Genomic DNA, 18,946 nt, shown 5'->3' on the forward strand with positions numbered 1-18,946 from the left:
TGAAATGCCCGTTTACTGCGCCGTGGCCTCGTCCTCTCGCTGACAGTCTCTGTTGGCTGGAATTACAGCACTTCACTGTATATCAGTTCTATTGAGTGTTTTTAATGTCATCAAGGATTGTCATCATCATTTTTTATTTAAGATTAAATAATAAATAAATAAATACAATATTAAGCATTATGCTGCAATTTATTGATTTACAGTAAATATGGATTAATAAAACAATATATATTTTTATTTCATAGTCTTGCCTGGATTTTGCTGGACGCCCTGGACTTACATCACTAAATTATCTATGTCCTTCATTTGCTGAAACATGTATTGGTGATTTTCTGGAGAAAAAATAAGGCTTTAAATGAAAGCAATTTAAAAGTCATTTTTATTCATCAGGAGTAGACTTGAATATTTCAGTGCTCTATTTTGATTCATTTCGTGAACAAACAGAAAGGGTCTTATTTTTGTGTAACGGATAGGTCATACAAGCCTGTAGATCTTTATGATTTTCTTCATTCATGTAAAGGAATCAGTTATTTTAAGACCTACATCTACTGTTTTTGATGATTGAGAAAAATACACTAAGTAAAAAAAAGGCTTTACCCCCAATTACTATCACATCATTACAGTGGGCTACATTGTTCTGTTAAATCACTTTATTTAATACACTTTTAAACAAACCGATCTTCATCGACAAAATGTGTAACAGCTATGAAACTGCCCTTGTCAAAAACTAAAAGCAAGAAAAGAAAAAAGTACACATTTCATGCATTAATGCCTTGCTTTTACTTGGCTCCTTTGGTCTATTCTCTGATTGACTGGGGCATACACACTGATCAGCCATAGCTTTAAAATCACTTGCCTATTATAATGTAAATACCCCTCATACCGTCCAAAACAACTAACATTACATTTTTAAAGTTTAGATCTTTACTCTTGCCCATTTTACCTACTTTCAACACAACACCTTCAGGAGCGGACTGTTCATTTGCTGCCTAATGTGTACATCCCACTTCTTGGCAGGTGCAGCTGGAACCAGACAATCAGTGTTCTTCACTCAACCTGTCAGTGGTGTTAGTGTTATAGCTGATCGGTGTATTTGCATACATTCAGTTTCAGTTTTCTGGGTGTATTTATAGATTTCTGAAGTCATGTGTTATTTTGTAACATCGATATTTTGACTCTTTACTGCCCTTGTAATTCAGAGAACTGTCACCAGAGGCGCTTTTCTGAAACACCATTCAGTTGTCCCATAGACTTAAAATTAAAAAATATAGATGCTCCAAAAAGTTCTTTTGAGTGATGCCATAGAAGAACCATGGTTGGTTTCCTAAAGAACCATGTTTATAATAGAGATGTGTAACCTTTTAACTACTTAAAGAACCATCGCTTTATTAAAGGTTCTTTATGAAGGTTCTTATATATCAAATAGGGTTCTTTATGAACCCAAAAGTGGTTCTATTATGGCATCGTGTAAAGAACCTTTTGGAGCAACCACTGTTAAGTAACTGGTAAAACTTCTCAAACCTTATTCAGGTACAATGCCAACACACAACATGATGACATAACTTCAGAGGTCTATTGCTAGTGAGCGTTTCACAGGTAGATCAGTGAAATTATAATGCACAAAAACATCAGATTGCTAGTTTCAGACCAAAAGTGACAACAAATGTATTCATAATCATACCAGTAAAACCATACCAGACCACCAGCTCAAATAATCCACAGAGGAAAAAGCAAAGTCCTCTCTGCAGTGACCCCCAGTGGCACAGATGGAGGGCTGGAAGGTTATATTAATATGATTGGTTTACAAACAGCAACTACTGACAATATAAACTGGGGAGGTTTTTAGACAAGTCAAATCACAGCCATGACACATTTTGAGCAGGAGACCAGAACGTTTCTTCAAATTAAGTTCAAGACAAATCTAGTGGCGTGTAAAACAAACAAATAATCAAGAAACCATGTAAATCATGTCCACTACGTAATTTGGTCCAACATTTTCAGACTTATGTGCAGAATTCCCAGGACAGGTTCACTGCTGTTCAAGTTCCACCATCCATCAATCTGTCGGTTTCCAGATTCCAGCCATCCACGCTTTCCTTCTTCCTTTCTTTTCCCATTCCCATTCACACCCCAACATGACTGCTCAGTCACGGCAGTGCTTTACATATTAACCCAAAACAAAATCTCACGTCTGGAATATACTATGATAAATAGTCCAACGTCACACTTTTTTTTTTGTTTGCTTTGTCTGGATTAAAAAGAAAACAGAAGAAATGATAAAGGTCTTTTTCTACAAAGAATATAAATTAATTTATCGCCCCCTGTTTCAGAAGAAGTTGTACTCTATTTCTTATATAGAAAAAGTTGATAAGCAAATAAATGTTTAAAATGTTTAAAAAGGAGACCTGTACACAGGTATTTCAACTTTGGTCCACACCTACATGTCCGAGCCCAAGTTCCTCCTGTGGTCTTGGGGGATGTTGCATGGAAATTGGTCTACAACCAGTCTACAGTGAAAAAATGACTGTTGTACTGGTTGGATTTAATTGGGAAAAGAACATTTCTGGAATCTCTTTTTGCTGAGCTTATGGTTTCTCCCTCCAGTCCCAGTGCTGTCATGAGTGCTCAGTTTCCTTGCAGACTCTGTGGAGTTCGTTTGGTGCGGTACATTGCAGCACGGTGCTCCACCCAACATGGGAAGAATCTTTTTTCACTTTTTGGAGAGGAATTTCATTTTGTGTCCTGCAAGAGAATGGTTCATTGGTGAGAGGTTTATGATTTCCCAGTACAGAGACAGAAAGTGGGTCTTATTTAGACTTAGAAAGCAGTAGAAAGCTTACCTAGACCTTTCAGAAACTTGTTGACCCCTCGATTCTCAGCTCCAGGCAGGGAGTCCAGGTAATCTTGGGCCCTCATCTCAAACAACCCTGCGGAAAGAGAAATCAAACAACTCAAATGTGTTTGATCCAAACATATTGTGCCCTAAAGAATTATCTACAACCTTTTAAAAATTAGGGAAAGAACTCCATGGCACGTTGATACACTACATGGACAAAAGTATTGGGACACCTGCTCGTTCACTGTTTCTTCCGAAATCAAGGGTGTTACAAAAGAGTTTATCCTGTTTCTGTCGGAGTAACTGTCTCTACTGTCTACTGGGAAGGCTTTCTACACTGCTGTGAGGATTTAATTGCATTCAGTGACAAGAGCGTTAGTGAGGTCAGGCTGTTGGATGATCACCACTCCAAATCATCACCAACTGCCCAACTCTTCCCAAAAGAATTGGATGGAGCACCATCATTCCAGAGAACAAAGTTCCACTGCTCCACAGCTCAATGCTGGGGAATCAGCCCCTGCCAGACATTAGGCATGGTGCCAATAAGTTTGAGTTTATCTGCTCCAGCACTATTCTATCAGGAATACTTCTTTACAGGGGCTAGACAAGCTGTGTTTGTGCATTTGCACATTTGTATCTGCAGTAGGTGTAACTTAAAGTGACTGAAGCATTGTAGCATTGATTCGAAGGTGCATGCACATATTATACACTATATGAACATATAGTGTATAATAAAGATAAAAAGATACTCTGTGTGTGTGTGTGTTTGTGTGTGTGTGTAGACATGTGCAGGAAGCTTTCAAGATTAAGCACAGGAAACACACACCTCTCAGTCCCTGCCTCCTCAGCTCCCTCTCCTGCACGAAGCCAGCGAACATCTGTGTCTCCATAAAGACCTCCAGAAAGCGGCGTAGACTTTTAGAGGACACAGCCTTACGAAAGGCCTCACGCTGAAAAGACAACGACGTGGGGGAGGAGGAAGAGGAGGCTGAGGACTCTTCGTCACGCTCACTGCCTCCCATGAAGAGTGAGTAATGTCCGACAATTTCCACAAAGAAGCGGACAAAGGCCTCAGATACCACAGCACTCAGAGAGCAATGCTCTAAAGAAACAAGAGACAAACAAATAATGACAATAAGTGGAGTGCAGCATCTGAGATTCTTATGAGCCTTATCCATCACACAGAGCTTAACGTGGAAGATCTGATGAAACAAAGCCAAATAAAAACTGCAAAAATTGTGATAAAACTGATTTGCAACAGTTTTCTTTCCTTTGGGCAAGGGAAGACAATGGCCACTCAGGCCACCAAGCCAATGAATTTTGTGGCCACCATTAAGAAATAATAAGCATATTTCAGAATCTGTGACTGAAATTCCCCATGTCTGCCCATTGTTTCCACTAATCCAGTCAAACCAGGGACTTATATGACAGAATGTCCATTTATTCATCATTTATTCAGCCAGACTGAACAGTATCATTTGATCAAACTGACCCACCTCCATTTTTGGGTTTGAATTTGGCATCAGTGAAGTTCGCTGAGGTGTAACAGTGCTCATGTTGAAAGTTGTAACTGTGCTTTTGAATACTGTTGTTTCAACACAAGTTACTCCAGTTAAAAGGTGTTGTCTGACCACATGCTCCACAAAATCATGCTAAGAACTGACTCACTGCCTCATGGCATGCAACAAAGAAATGCTCCTAATTCTAGAAAGAAGCTGACACTTGCTGCCACATTTGCTGATGTTACAGCTGGCAAATTCTGACAAAAAATATAATTAGAAGCAATTACTTATTATTCATATCTGAGCAAGGCTCTAGGTCTTATGCAGAAAGGTTAAAATCGGTTTTGTTATAAATAGAGGATCTTTGGTAAATCTGTAAAATTCAACTGGTTGAGTGGTTTGTTTGAAGGGAAAAAATACGCCTTTTCATGTTGTGGAGAGGGGCATCGAATTACAGGAAATGTGTACCCAATGGTTCATGTCACTTTTTGTTCATCCACAGAACGTCCTGTAACAAAGAATGTACCATTAGGAAGGTCTCCTCTGTCGCAAGCAAACTCCCTCCTCCTGTCCAGAACGTGCTCGAGGGCGGCCTGCAGCTTGTGGGGCAGAATGGAGTCCTCATCGTCCATCTGAGGAGGACATACAGGTTGTCAACAAGGAGACCAGTGGCGAGATGTGGACACAGGACTTATATAGTACTCTGAGAACAGTCAACACTCTTCATTGATTTATTACTAGCCCTTAAACTGCAAATATATCATTCAGCTATTAAGATCTGTTACACAGTAACTACTCTACATTATACATTACACCAATAATATTTACTATAAACTATTATAGAAATTGCATAGCTGTGAGAGTGAGGAACTTCAATATTGGCCACATTAACAGGATGTAATATTTGAATTAAGAATTTAAACCATTTCAGTGGTTCGTTCTTGCTAATACAAATTACCACTGGAAAAGGATTGGTAGAACTGATTAAAGCTTGTGTAGAACAGTGTATAGACTTAGATCTTACCTGCCGGAGGAAACGGCTATTGCCAAGGTCAACCACCAGGACCTGAGGGAGAGAACAGGAGAGAGAGATGTCATTTCCTGTGAGTGGGGCAGTCTCAGCTCTAGCTGCACACAGCCATTGTTCAACTGAGGAAGAAGGTCGGAGGTCACGGACAGCGAATAAAGCCCACCTGAACAGGAAGTGCTTAAGGAAAATATTAGAAACGCACTGCCCTTTGAACTGCTTGTCAGTGCTGCTGCTCTCTGTGCGCCTCAAAAACTATTATTAGAGAAATTCTCATGTCTTTCTGACTGCCACTTCCTTCCCCTGAACAGCCATTACAATCTATGTTAAGTACAAGCACAGTTTATAAAAAATAAAAACATAATGCAATGCTAGTTTTAAGGTGGGGGGTTTAAGGGGGGTATTTATCTTGGCATATTTAAATAGTTTGTTAAACAGTTCAGTACATGCATCTGAACCTTAAACACACAAAAGGCCAATTCTAAAACCCCAAAACTTGGCCTACTTTTATTCAAGCCACAGCCCACCAGTGAAATCTTTTCAGGGCTAAACGAGCAGCGACATCAGGAGAATATAGAAGCGAGACGAAGAGGCTAAAAGCTATCCCTACACAAGTGGGTGACTGGAGGAAGCGCCACCGCAAGTTTCTGATGAGAGAGAGCCGCTCCTGGCAGACAAGAAGAGTGAGGCGATGATGCGAGCAGGTGCCAGCCAGCTCATTAGCTACGCTAAAAGGTAACCCTACTCGACCCTACTACAATCTCTTCAGCTAGCTAACCGCACAGTGAGTGGACCCAGAGTGGACAGCAACACTATCACGGTAAGACAAAAGTAAATGTTACAGCTTACAATGTTAAAAGCTACGCTAGGCCATGCCATGCTGCTGTGATCGATCACAGTGAGGTACAGCGGCCAATGAATGCAAAGCATTTTTTTTTTTTCTATTCTGTATTCCTACATATTACATGTGACTATTTTAGATTTAGGTTTCAGTCTTACTTCCTCTAGAGGGAGCTCCTTGAGGCGGGGCAGAGAGCTGGACAGCAGGCCAACAATGAAAGGAGTTGGAGTGCACACAATGTCCATCATGGAGGGGGGCAACACTGGGATGTACGTGTGCTGCCATGTGAAGGGGTACAGCAGGGCCACGACTGCGTGACAACACTGGGAGAGAGTGCTAAAGAGAGAGAGAGAGAGAGAGAGAGAGAGAGAGAGAGAGAAAGAGAGAGATTAAAAGTCCATCACTCACAACTCACAACTCCCACAAACACATCAGATCACTGAGAATATTCCCGCAATAAAATCTTGTGGCACTATCCGTGCTTGACCATTTTCACCACAAGGTGGCGTTAAGGTAAAGCGGTTCTCTTTCCCTCTTCTGTTTTTTTAACACTCCTATCTTGAAATTGGACCCACAGCACACACAAACTGTTGGAAGTAGAGTAAATGAAAGAGAATAATAAAATATCCACTTGCATAAGCAAAGCCATTACTGGCTGCAGTGAACTAAATGTACCAAACTTGGTCATCACGGCGAGCAAACAAGTGCCTCTGACACAAGGTTAATATCTTGTGTCTGTGAGCAAATCTGTTTTCATTTATGTTCATTCAATAACAATCTGAACCGAGGGAGCCAAGTTTCCACTCATTTCTGAGCAATGACACGTCATCCCTTCTGAAGTCAGCTATCTTCTCAGTCGTTTTTAACGAGCGCTGGAAGACAGCTTCAAGCAGAGGGAAATCGATTTATAGTGAGCCGAGTCGTGTTGCTCAACTCTACTTGAAACCTTTGGAGGAGAGGATATGAAGCTTATTGCCTTTCAGACCGTACACAACGCACTTCAGAGTCTATCTCCATTACGCTAAGCCTAGCCTCTGGCCCAGTGGAGTGTTTTCCAAAGAAACAAAAAAAAAATACTTTTTGACTCTCGTTTCTATGACAACCTTATAACAGTCCTGCATTTTTTCCATATCTGTCTCTGAACGGTTCCATGGGCTGCACTTTTCCCCCTCTTCTAGTGTCACATCTCACTCTTTTTGTGGCGTGATTTGTAGGACTTTCAGGCACAATCTGGCACAAACAGCCTTACAACAGGGTGAGGTGACATACCTGAGCTTATCTGCGGTGAAGATGACCCTCCGCTCCAGCAACAATGAGGCGAAGACTCTTAGAAGGAGACGTAGACTCAAAGAGGAGAAAAGGCACTCGAAATCCACATGCTCCAGACGAGAGTCTGAGGGACGACACAGCTCTATTACCTGGGAGAGATTGAGATCAAGATAATAAGGGTCATATACTATTAATTGTAACTGATTGAAACTGTTGAAAGTTGTATGCATATTCATAGCATCTTATTATTTACAAGATTCATAGCAGCTTATTTTTTGCTGGAGTGGATCTCTATGGTAGCACTATTATCTTCTATCATCTTGTGGAGCAGCATCCTTCTTGCTTTTTTTTTATTTACAGCAGTGAGGATGCAGTAAATCATTATTATTTATTTACTGTATTATTTTCCCCCTTTTTCTCCCAATTTGGTACTACCAACCCACTCGTTCGTAGCTCCCCAAACACTAGCAATGCTCCTGACAGTAGGAGGGTAAGGACTTAACACATGTCTCCTCTGACTCTTTTCAAACTGTCGCCAATACAGCATTGCTGGGCAGTGGACACACTCAAGAGGAAAGCACCGGGTCCAGCTTTCAGCTTTGCCGCACCAGCTAACTGACGCCTGTGCCGGCAAACATCAATTAAGAGTGATGAGGGCAGAGAGTGTCATCCACCCACCCAGATAAAGCACAGCCAGTTGTGCTCCATTGCACGCAGGCCACTGATAGTGGCTGCAGTAAAATCTTAATTTGACATTGTACATATACGTCTTTCTAACTTTTGAAAGCATAAACTGTCCAGAACTGTCTGTTTGTAGCGGAACCCACTTCAGTGCCTGAGCCTGGCAGGAAGTTCTTCACAGTAATGGTTCTGCCAGGGGCTGGAAAGGGAGCCTCCATGATGCTCCTCATAAAGGGCTGCACCAGAGCAGGAGAAATGGCCCTCCTCTTTTCAACCTCATCTAACATCTAAATAAAGGAAAAGCACAAGTCTGGTTAATACAGAAAAAGAGCTAATACAGTTTTAAGCATTACTGCCAGCATACAGTCTTAGTTCATTTATCTTAACTTGGAGTGAAAAGCACATGCCTTTGAAAAGAGGTCAAAACATCCCAGCCGGCTCACTATGCAGTAGACTTCAGGCAGACGCCTCCCCTTTCCACTAGGCTGTGTGAACAAAACACACACACACACACAGGCTGTAATCCACTATAATCTGCTCTCTTCAAATCACGATAAACAGCCATTTCACACAGAAGACTTAATATGGACAGACTCTACACAAGCAAAATCTCCCATCCAGCAGCAAAGTCCATGCTGGGCAGAGGAAATGGAAGAAGAGGGAGACACTTCCGTCACATTAATAAGAGCACATCAGTAAACTTTCCCACGGGTAGGCTTCAAATAGCTGTCCATTCTGATTCAGAAAGAAAAAATAATAATAATACAAAAAGAGGAACTCACCAGTAAGCGCCGACAGTAACCAAACCTCCTGCTCCCGGCTTCTCCGGTCAAGACAAATGAGAAGGTCTCACTAACGAGATGTTTGGGAAACAAAACTATATAAGGAATTGCCCTGATTTTTTTTTTAAACAGTGTGAAGTCATATTACAGAAGATGAGGTGCTTACCTAGGGAAGTTGTCTACAGGAGCCCAGTCTTTTGCATCAGGGAAGCAGAACTGGGGGATGACTTTTAGCTGGTCCTCAGCTTCTCTCATGAACTTAAAACTCCTCTCAAGCTAGATATGCAAGATTAGACATTTAACACCCAGCAATAAGAATGTGATAAGCGTCACAAAATATTCTTAAGATGTTTTTAAGGGTTAAATGTAGAACTCATATATCTTTATGAATATGGATCTGTAAGAGCACAGAGTACCTTAAGAGGGAACTGCTGGGTGACCTCAGGCAGATAGGGTGCTCCTGCTTTGGTTTTATGGAGTGCCACCACTAGGAAGTACTCAAAGAGCTTCCTCTCCTGCAGGTCCATCAGGTCTCTCTCCAAAGTGCGATATCGGCCGGTCTGCTTTAGCATGGACTGCACGGACACCAGCCTCTGGCTGTGGGCTATTACACACCAGTAAAACAAAGTCAGAGCCTCATGGATCTCCAAAATACTTGGTATTTACAAAACTGTAAGATAGTAGACTGTAAGGGCCTCTAGATGGTCCTTATCTGCTCACCTTTGAGCTTTTCTTCAGTGTCGCTCTCTGATTCACTGTTTTCATCCGTCACTGTTTTCAAGAGACAGATTTCAAGAAATTTGTATGCAGCTACTTGCTCACACATTCTTTAGGCTTTGGTGCACATGTGCATCCCATAAAGCAGCATAACTTCACCATCCTTGGAAAAATGGGTCAAACGCAAATGACCCAAAAATGTAAACGTGTCCGTAAAGCTAAGTGGACACACGTGTGGTAAGGGGGGTGTAGAGAACAGTCGAACGATGCAAAACATGCAGCACGTAACAGGCCGAGGCCTCCTATGGATGCATAGCTTATTGAATTCTGTATGAATATGTGAGATAACGTTGTAGGTGTGTAACTGTCCCTAGACGCACCTCGTCCTGAGCTGGATTCAGTTGACTGCGAGACCCGTTTCATCCTCTTCTTCCCCCTCCTGGCCTCAAAGATACCATTGATCTTCAGCACCATCTGTTGGAAAAGAAAACAGCCACTATCTTGATGAGGAAGAAATTTTTCAGTATTTGTTTTCAAAACGTCCGTCCAAGACTTTAACTAATGAGCACTAATAGAAATATTCCCATTTCCCTTTTTTCCCCACCTTTTTCCGCAAGTCTTGCAGGGTAATGTTTACCGTCTACTCTGTCTGCAGCGTTTTCTTTAGGCTAGGCTGAATGGAGAAATCCTCCCCTGAGTGGAATCATAAATCAACCGCATAAGATATGGATGACAGAAAGCAGTCTTCTGTCGCGCTACCTTTGGGATTTTCCTTCGTCTGCGGTTGTAGGGGTCTCCTGAGAGGCAGGGCGTGTCATCAGGGCTGCTGGGTGTTGAAGGTGGGCTTATTCTTGACGGTGAGGCTATACCCCCATCTCTGTTGGTCTTACGCAGGTCTAGCAGTTTAAAGCTCCGCCTTTCTGAGTTCTGTCTGAAGAAGCCAGGCTTGGAGGAGAGCTGCCATTGGTGAGAGTGGAGGGAGCAGAAAATAACAGTTCATTTTCATCACATCTAATAGGTCTCTTATTAAACTTTAAGAGACAGTATGAGTATTAAATATAAGCAATCGCTTAAGATCTTTATGTAAATACCTTAGTTGGGGTGTCTGGAGTGGGTGAGGAAGGCGATGTGGGCAGGGGACATTTATTAGTGGTACAGCGATTTTCTAACTCGATGTCTTCGTAAGGGTTTTCTTTTGACGGAGGGTCTGCAGAAGGTACATTCAAATGTTTGTCACTGCTTTAGTTCTTGTAATCATCACTGAATGTTTAGCACAGGCATTAATCAAACCTCCTATTCAATTTAAGCAGTTAAACATTAGCTTAACTGGGTATATACAGCTAATTCCCCCCTGTCAATACTCCCAGCGTTCCTCATCCCACTCCCATTCCTTCCATGATGGGGTTCAGACTGACGTCATGTTTTCTTTCGCTTCGTATTCCTTTGCTCCAGATGTTTGACAGTTTGCCATAGAATCTGCTAAAAACTAGCGTCATTAGCCATCAGCTACACTGCAATCTAGGCAAACAGGCAACATGCAAGAGATTTGGAATGAGACAAAAAGGAGAGAGATGGAGAGACAGAGAGGATGAAGATGAAGAGAGAGCGAGAGTAAGAAAAGGGGGGTGTTTATTCAGACACACAACCCCTCTCCCACGTCGATTCATCCACCAGATGTGACTAGTGGGAGGAGAGTTTGAGGCAGGGACATCTAGTCCTAGACAGGAAGAGCACACGCTGCACTCCACATTTATGCAGAATGAAGAAACTGTTGTCCTAAACAGCACTGATAGACACTCTTCCGTAGCTAGCGCTGTATTGTGTTTGCCCTACTCCAGCAGACCGATGCGAGACCTTCTGCACAGCGTTCCCTTAGTCATGAAGCTGCAATCGTACAGCAAAGTGAGAAAATGAACCACATAACCACTTTATTCTCTTTACTCCTGGAGTTCTTCAATGAATTTCGCATCACTGAGAAATCAGCGATGATCTACAGCCAAAAATCACATTAAATGAATGTGTTCTGGATCGTTTTGATGTTCGCCACCCCCACCCCTCACCCCCGCTGCACGGCATAGATCAGCACAGTTAAGACCTCACATCATGCAGCAGAGATTAAAGGCCTGCAATAAGTCTCTGATGTGGGGTAACCATAATAGACGGAACTGATGGTGAGGCAAAGCAAAGAAACCCAAATGCTTCTGACCTTTTTTCAATAAATTCTTTCTTAATAAAAGTTGGACCCCTTCAAAATGATATCCTCTTGCTCTTGTTAGCCACAAAGAGCCAAAACCTCCGGACCAAGTTTGTTTACCCTGTTTTTTCATAAGTTCCAGTTGTAATAACCCTCTTGGAGTAAGGCATTCATAACAAGAATATATTAAATCCTCTCATATACACGCTACACAATCTGGAGAAAGAATTTCCTTATTAAGACTTTGTCTCGCTCCATCATCAGATCACTGCGCCACAGTGGAAAAAGAGTGCTGTGTGTTACCTAGGATATCTTCGTAGACATTCTCCTCAGATAAAGTGCGTGTGAGCCCCAGCTTTGACTGAGCGTACCAATCCACTCGACAACCCTCAGAGGAAGACTGCAACAGGTCCTCGAACTCATACGATTTCCTGCAAGTTTAAGATAAATGATAAATGAATTAATAAATAAACAAACAAACATAAAATGAATAAATCAAAAGCTGCTGCCCAAATGTATCCTTTCTTAAACTGTCAATAAAGCCAAGAAAGTTGATCACATTTCTATGTAAGGGGATTGGACAAGACAGAATATGCTTTAAAAGAGCTATCTATCTATCTACCTACCTGGAGCAACAAAAAAAAAAGAGAAAGTGAATGAGGGGGTCAAGCAAGGAAGCAGCAGGGACTACAGGAAATTGCTGAATTTGGATTTGTTAGGATAACATGAGGATGTTCTCCTGATTGGGCAATGTGTAACTGCATGTCTCTATACAAGCCAGCCAAAGGAATCAACCATATATGTTAAAGTATGTGAGTAAAATATACCAGATAATAAAATAGTGTTGTACTCCTGAGTCTAGTAACACTGAAGTTTCAGAACTTGTTACCAACCATTTGATTAGCTTGAAATAGCTAATCAAAATGCATCCAGACTTTTCCTGGTGGCCTATTGTGTTCCTTAGTGGTCACATATCTCCATCAAGTACTTATCCTGAAGGCCTGCCCACTGCTTATTCCAAATGATTTCCTCAACATTTAAAGCTCAAGTAAATTCTAGATATTTTCTGTATCTACAAACCTTCACACAGATGCTTCTTATAGAATTTGGGTAAAATGTGTGATTTGTCCAACAAAAGTCATTTTATGCTGATAAATTACACTTGTACTGTTCCAGACCTGGCTTATGCACCCCCAAAGGTTGAAAATTCAAACAGTATAGTAGTAATGATGTCTCCCTTTATTATGTAGTCATGCAACCTTCCGAACGGTACCCTGCCTGCAACCCACTAATAGTTTTACAAAGTTTGGCATTAGATCTCTTAGGTAATAGAATGTATAAACTCTGTGATGCATTGTCCCAAACCCATGATGCACACAGCCATGTTTTGCATTGTCATATCAATTTCAATGCACTACAACAAAGTCTCACCTGTTATTGCTGTCACGAGCACGTTCAGCCCAAGGCCTTCGACAGACCCCAGGAGGTGGAGGACAAGAGGGTAGTGGTGGAGGGGGTATGGAAGGCAAAGGCGGCAGATCCCGCCTACCCTTTACCGACCCTTGGGGTGGTCCAGGGGTGTGGTGCTGAAAAGTACGTTGGGGTTTGGGGAGAGGGTTAATAGAGGGAGCTCCAGGTTCAGTGTACACGTTCTCAGGGTCTCTGTTTCGGCCACGGCGGCTCCCTGGCCTCACCACGTCCAGAGTCCCAAAGATAGGTTCTGTACCCCTCTTCTCTGCTTCCTCCTGCTCCTCTTTAGAAGGCGGGCAGAAATAGTTGCCTGGCAACGAAGGCTTAGAAGGCGTCTCCTTCATGGCCTGCTCAAGTTTCTTAATGTGTGTCAAAACAGACTTTTTGTCCTGGACATTCTCTGTCGTTTTCCCCACAGGCAGCTTGTCTAGTATCACCTCTCTTTCCTTTGTACATGCCTCAGAAGTTGTCCTTAAATCCCCGAGCCTGTTTCCATTCTCTTTCCCAGCGTCCTGTCTCTCCCAGCTACAGCCTCTTTTACTGTCTCTCCTTTGTACCTCTGTAGTTTTAACATCCTTCTTCTTCACACTTTCAGACTCTTTCTGAACCGATACCTGCAAGTTTGGTCCAGAGTTCTCTGTTTTGCCCTCCCATTGGGAGATCTTGTCTCTGATGCTGGCCGTGCTCTTGACACTCGTGGGAGCCTTGGGAGGCTTGTTGCAGCTCCCCAAGCCATTCTCAATGGGACGACTGCTGGTGGGTCTCTTGTGGGCGAGCATGGTGGTGTTCCCGGGGCAGCAGTTGAGGTTGTCCAGGGACGCGAGGGGGGACTGGCTGTCCACAACCCTGCACAGGTCTGGTCTCTGGGACACCACAGAATGAGTGTTTTCAAACTGCAAACCACAGCACTGGAGCCTGTACATAACACAGACCAGAATATTACAGTAAATCAGAGTGAGGCAAATATTAACACAGGGGACATTCAGGGAATATTAGTAAATATTAGTACAATTCTTTTTTTAATTTATGTTTTTTTTATGATTTAGTTGCACTAAATCCAAATATAGCTCTCTTATACACTTAATTAAACTAAATGTGGGGGCAGCACAACACACTAAGCAAAGCAGGGCAGAAGTACACTATGGACAAAAGTATTGGGACACCTGCTCCTTCATTGTTTCTTCTAAAATCAAGAGTATTACTCTTAAGTTTATGCTGCTAGGGAAGGGTTTCTACTACTTTATGGTGAACCGTTGTGAGGAATTCATTGCATTTCATGACAAGAGCATTAGTGAGGGCAAATTTTTGGATCCCAACCCCAACCCATCCCCAACTCATCTGTTGGGGATGGGTTGGATGGAGCACCATCAACACAGTTCCACTGCTCCACAGCTCAAAGCTGAGCTTTATACCCCTCTAGCCCACACCTGACATTGGGAATGGTATCAATGGGTTCATGTTAATCTGCTCCAGAGAGTGTGTTTATTGGGGATGCCAAAATCCATTTGTGTCCGACACATAGGGTGCATATGACTTCTTGTCAAGCTGTATGTGTGTATTTGCACATGTGTGTGAGCAATGGGTGCAACCTAAAGTGCCTGAATGCATTCATTACAAAAGGTGTCCACAAACATTTACATAGAGTGTATTTTAAGATTTGAATTGAGTGGAGCTGATCCAAGCAGTGCTGCTCATTGGCGGTGCCTAATCAATGTAATTCTCAATTTATAGCTTTCACTACACTGCTAAACCTCAACACATCAATCAACTATGGAAAATGCTATCTCAAACCAAGATAGCAACTTAGGTTTTGTGCTTAAGCATCAGATTTAAGGTCATGGATTGCTTCCAAACCTCCTACACCAGCAGCAGGATAAATGAGCTTCCACCAGAAGGGCAAAAGTCACAGGCCAGGCGTGCATCTTTCTCTTTCTTTAATTGGCTCAGTAAATAAACAGAAGCTTGGATTACAGTGAGTTCATCTCATCATATCTCTCCAAAAAACAAATGGAGGAAATGGGAACCTTGCAGCTTTCTGTGTCACTGCTGCTGGATCGAAATGAGAAGCCATGCAGGAAAGTCTACGTTCAAGCATGTTTCTGCTTTTTAATCTGAATTACAAACTCAGCTCTGGTTACAATCAAACAGACATTCAGCAGGGTTCTCCTTGAGGCATATTTTTTTCTGCTTAGAGTTTTTCATTTTACAAAGCATAAGTCAGTGAAGAAGAAAAACTAGGTCAAACTCCAAAACCCAAGAAAAAGAGGAGGGGGGGGTACAGAGAGTGGGAGGGCGAAGTGAAGAGGGGGAGAAGAGAAAGAGGAGCAGACCAAAAAAGGAGGGGTGACCGTATCCTTCTACTTGCTGGAAGTAATGGACTATTTGATGAAAAAGGGGCCATGCTTGGAACCTAAACCGGGGGTGTGGTGGGTGTGTGTGTGTGTGTGTGGGGGGGGGGGGGGGGGTAACATCACCCACCACCCACGCAAACCAAGAAAGTGCAGTGTTTTTCACCAACTGAGCTTTTGGGAAAGAAAAAAAAACAACAGAGAGGAAGTTTTGACAGGACTGGGGCACCATGAGCAGGGGGTAAACAGAGTCATAGAAGGACCCAAGATCTTCTTGCCCTTATTTGTTCAGGACCTGCCTTTTACAACCCGTTATGCCTCTTAGTGACATACGTAAGTATAAAGGACTTAATAAGAATGAGCTCAGTCCACTCAAAGTTCCTCCTGCTGAAGGTTTTATTGCCCCAAATAACTTGCCATTGCATTCCAATCCAGCAAGGCAAGTCATTATTTAGCTAATAGAATATGGCAGTGCCTTGAGGTTTAATTAGATTTCAGTTAAATGCATGCACTGCTAGGGTTGTCCTAAAAGCACCCTGAAAATAACACCTGGGGTCTCAAATGTGTTTCCAAATGTGTGCAAATGTGCAGTTTAGCAAACATGGACCGGTATCAAGATCTGATAACCGCTGGTAGAGGCCATAAGGCCAGTCTCTAAAAGTTTCACAAAATTCTGATTGGTTTGACTAAATTAAATACTAAGAGTGGTTTGCAATCCTGGCCCACAGGTCAATAAACAGCATTTATTATGAAAAACTCACTTCTTCACATGCTTATGCATGTACTGAAACTGGAGTACCTACCAACAAATGAACTGTAAAATAAGCCAACCCTGTCTACCTGTCTACCCAAGTCTAATATCTCACGATTTAACCCTGTTCAGATTTCAACCCCCTTCCTAAATCAAAGCAGAGACTTCAGATGAGGGGGGGGGGGGGGGGGGGGTTATCCTTGCTTACAGTATCACAAAATATCTCAATATATTGAATCATAAACCCTGTAGCCTCGTTCTTGCAAATGTACAGCTCTAAAACATATACACTAAATATGGATAACTGCTGTACATGTGAGAAGGCTGTGTGTAGTGTATTTTTGTAATGTGCTGCTGTCATACCCGTTAACTGACTGGTAGATGCAGTTCTCTGTGTTTGTACAGAGCAGCAGAGCTCTCCCACCGGTCATGATGCTAGCAGCTGGCATCCTAAGGAGACAAAGAGAGCAAGAGTCAGACATAAATAGACACACACACAAAGAGTTTTGGTAGAATATTAAGGGTGTCACAATTTCTTTATAGATATTTACAATTATAAAAAAATGGTCTCTCGTTTACCATCTTTTATACCAAGTACTGATGTAAACAAATCTAGAAGCAACTTTGTCATGGTGAAAACCCCATTTAGTGTAGCATTTGCTATTTTAATTGTGTAATTTGTAGCATGTTTATGTTAATAGTGCAATAAGAGCATAATGTTTTAAATTAAGCAGTGATTTTTGTACAAAGAAATGCTTTGGACAGAGAAAGTGTATAGTATACAGTGGTATGCAAACGTTTAGGTAGCCACTCGTCAAAATAGCTAAGCGAAGATTGGCCCGATTTCCAAAAGGCAACGCTTGTAAACAGTTTACACAGCCATCTTCCTCCATTATTCCTTGTAAAAGAATTCTAGTTCTGTCTTGTCTTCTAGTCTTGGGCTGTCTTGCATGCACTGCATAGATTTTCAATGATGTTTAGTAAGGCTGCACAATACATCATTTCAGCTTCGTCATCACAATGTACACAGGATGTGGAATGTCACGTTTCAAGCACACACATCATGCTTGCTTAATACAAAAGGGAAACTTGCACATTCTCATTTTCCATGACATTTCTTCTAGATCTTTTTCTTTACTCCAATCTCTGATACACAGAAGGCATTATTAATATCATGACATGTTGGATCATTGACTTTTGGTGAAAGCTTGTGACAATTTCTGTATCTGATATCGCAATATGTATCTCAGAACAACAAAATATCGCAATGTCATTTTTCTCCAATAATCATGTAGCCCTAATGTATAGATTTGGGACTGTGAGGGTGATGGTAAAACCTGCAGCCTCTTGAGGTGTGTTTATGATCATTATCCTGTTGTAGAAACCATCTTCTGATTTATTACAGGTTCAACATGCCAATGGCCGCAACACAGGCCCAAAGCACACTACATGTCCAAATGTTTGTGGACATCCCTTCTGATTAATGCATTCAGCTACTTTATGTTACACCCATTACTGACACAGACGTGCAAATGTATACACACATAGCTTGTCTAGTTCTTGTGAAGAAGTATTGCCAATAGAATATAACCTATTCTCTGAAACTATTGTCACCATGGGCTAGAAGGGTATAAATCTCCTATAACTGAGGTGTGGAGCAGTGAACCTGTGTTCTCTGGAATGATGGTACTGAGATGAGCTGGGGTGGTGGGATGATGATCATCCAACATCCTAATCTCACTAAAGCTCTTTTTTCAGAATGCAATCAAGTCCTCACAGCAATGCTCCAGAATCTAGTAGAAACTGGACAGTTCAGCCAGTTACACCAACAAAAGAAGGATACACTCTCTTTCTTTTTAATACCTTTGATTTCAGAAGACCCCAATACCTTGTCCATATAGTGTGTGATTGTGTGTGTGTGTGTGTGTGTGTGTGTGTGTGATCCACCTCTGTGGTTTACAGTCGGAGAGGTGTTCTTTTAATTCAAATCCGAAAACCCTTTGCTCAGTGTGACCAAAACGTTATGTTTTATTGTACAAAATAAAAATAAAATAACAATTTCATAACTCTAGATACAAGAACAAAAACTCCTGTCTGGATTCACTCTTGTCCCAAACTGTACGCACATGATCCCAGGAGAACAAGAGAGGCTCAGGCCAAGAAACAGACTGTTGTCCAGGGACTGTTGGACTGTTGGACCGATAGCAATCCATCATGCAAATGGCTGAAATACTGCCTGCCTGTGCCCCATCTGAGAGTCTTTTTGGGAAATATTGGCCATTCCTGATCATAATCCTGACTCATGAGAAGGAAATATTTTCAGTAAATGCAGCGTATCCATGACAGCACATGAGGCTGCTGCTGACTCACCACCAAGGCTCAAAACCAGGGTTAGAGAGTTCAGTGTGGATTCCAAGGTGCTGGTTGAGCTCTGCATACACTGAAGTCACCACAGATTATCAACTAACATCTGGTTTAAAAAAAAAAAACTTTCCCCTTCACACTCCATTATTCATACAGCTTTTTCT

The 18,946-nt window shown here is 42.0% G+C and overlaps 1 protein-coding gene across 1 annotated transcript in view; it reads right to left on the minus strand.

Moving 5' to 3' along the window:
• Positions 1-362: 362 nt before the first annotated feature.
• LOC140549034 (DENN domain-containing protein 2A) overlaps positions 363-18,946 on the minus strand; it is a 35,322-nt gene continuing 16,738 nt past the window's right edge. The window contains exons 2-20 of the mRNA XM_072672262.1: positions 16,782-16,868; positions 13,281-14,234; positions 12,153-12,280; positions 10,747-10,862; positions 10,415-10,612; positions 10,036-10,129; positions 9,659-9,709; positions 9,355-9,542; positions 9,105-9,214; positions 8,939-9,008; positions 8,564-8,641; positions 8,303-8,443; positions 7,476-7,624; positions 6,365-6,542; positions 5,363-5,404; positions 4,865-4,970; positions 3,663-3,938; positions 2,841-2,927; positions 363-2,742 (exon numbers count right to left, since the gene is read on the minus strand). Of these exons, the coding sequence (XP_072528363.1) occupies positions 2,711-2,742; positions 2,841-2,927; positions 3,663-3,938; positions 4,865-4,970; positions 5,363-5,404; positions 6,365-6,542; positions 7,476-7,624; positions 8,303-8,443; positions 8,564-8,641; positions 8,939-9,008; positions 9,105-9,214; positions 9,355-9,542; positions 9,659-9,709; positions 10,036-10,129; positions 10,415-10,612; positions 10,747-10,862; positions 12,153-12,280; positions 13,281-14,234; positions 16,782-16,867 (3,084 nt within the window). The 5' untranslated portion in view covers position 16,868 and the 3' untranslated portion in view covers positions 363-2,710. The remainder of the gene's footprint in view (positions 2,743-2,840; positions 2,928-3,662; positions 3,939-4,864; positions 4,971-5,362; positions 5,405-6,364; positions 6,543-7,475; positions 7,625-8,302; positions 8,444-8,563; positions 8,642-8,938; positions 9,009-9,104; positions 9,215-9,354; positions 9,543-9,658; positions 9,710-10,035; positions 10,130-10,414; positions 10,613-10,746; positions 10,863-12,152; positions 12,281-13,280; positions 14,235-16,781; positions 16,869-18,946) is intronic.

Source organism: Salminus brasiliensis, chromosome 2 (genome assembly GCF_030463535.1).
Source record: "Salminus brasiliensis chromosome 2, fSalBra1.hap2, whole genome shotgun sequence".
NCBI classification, from domain to species: Eukaryota; Metazoa; Chordata; class Actinopteri; order Characiformes; family Bryconidae; genus Salminus; species Salminus brasiliensis.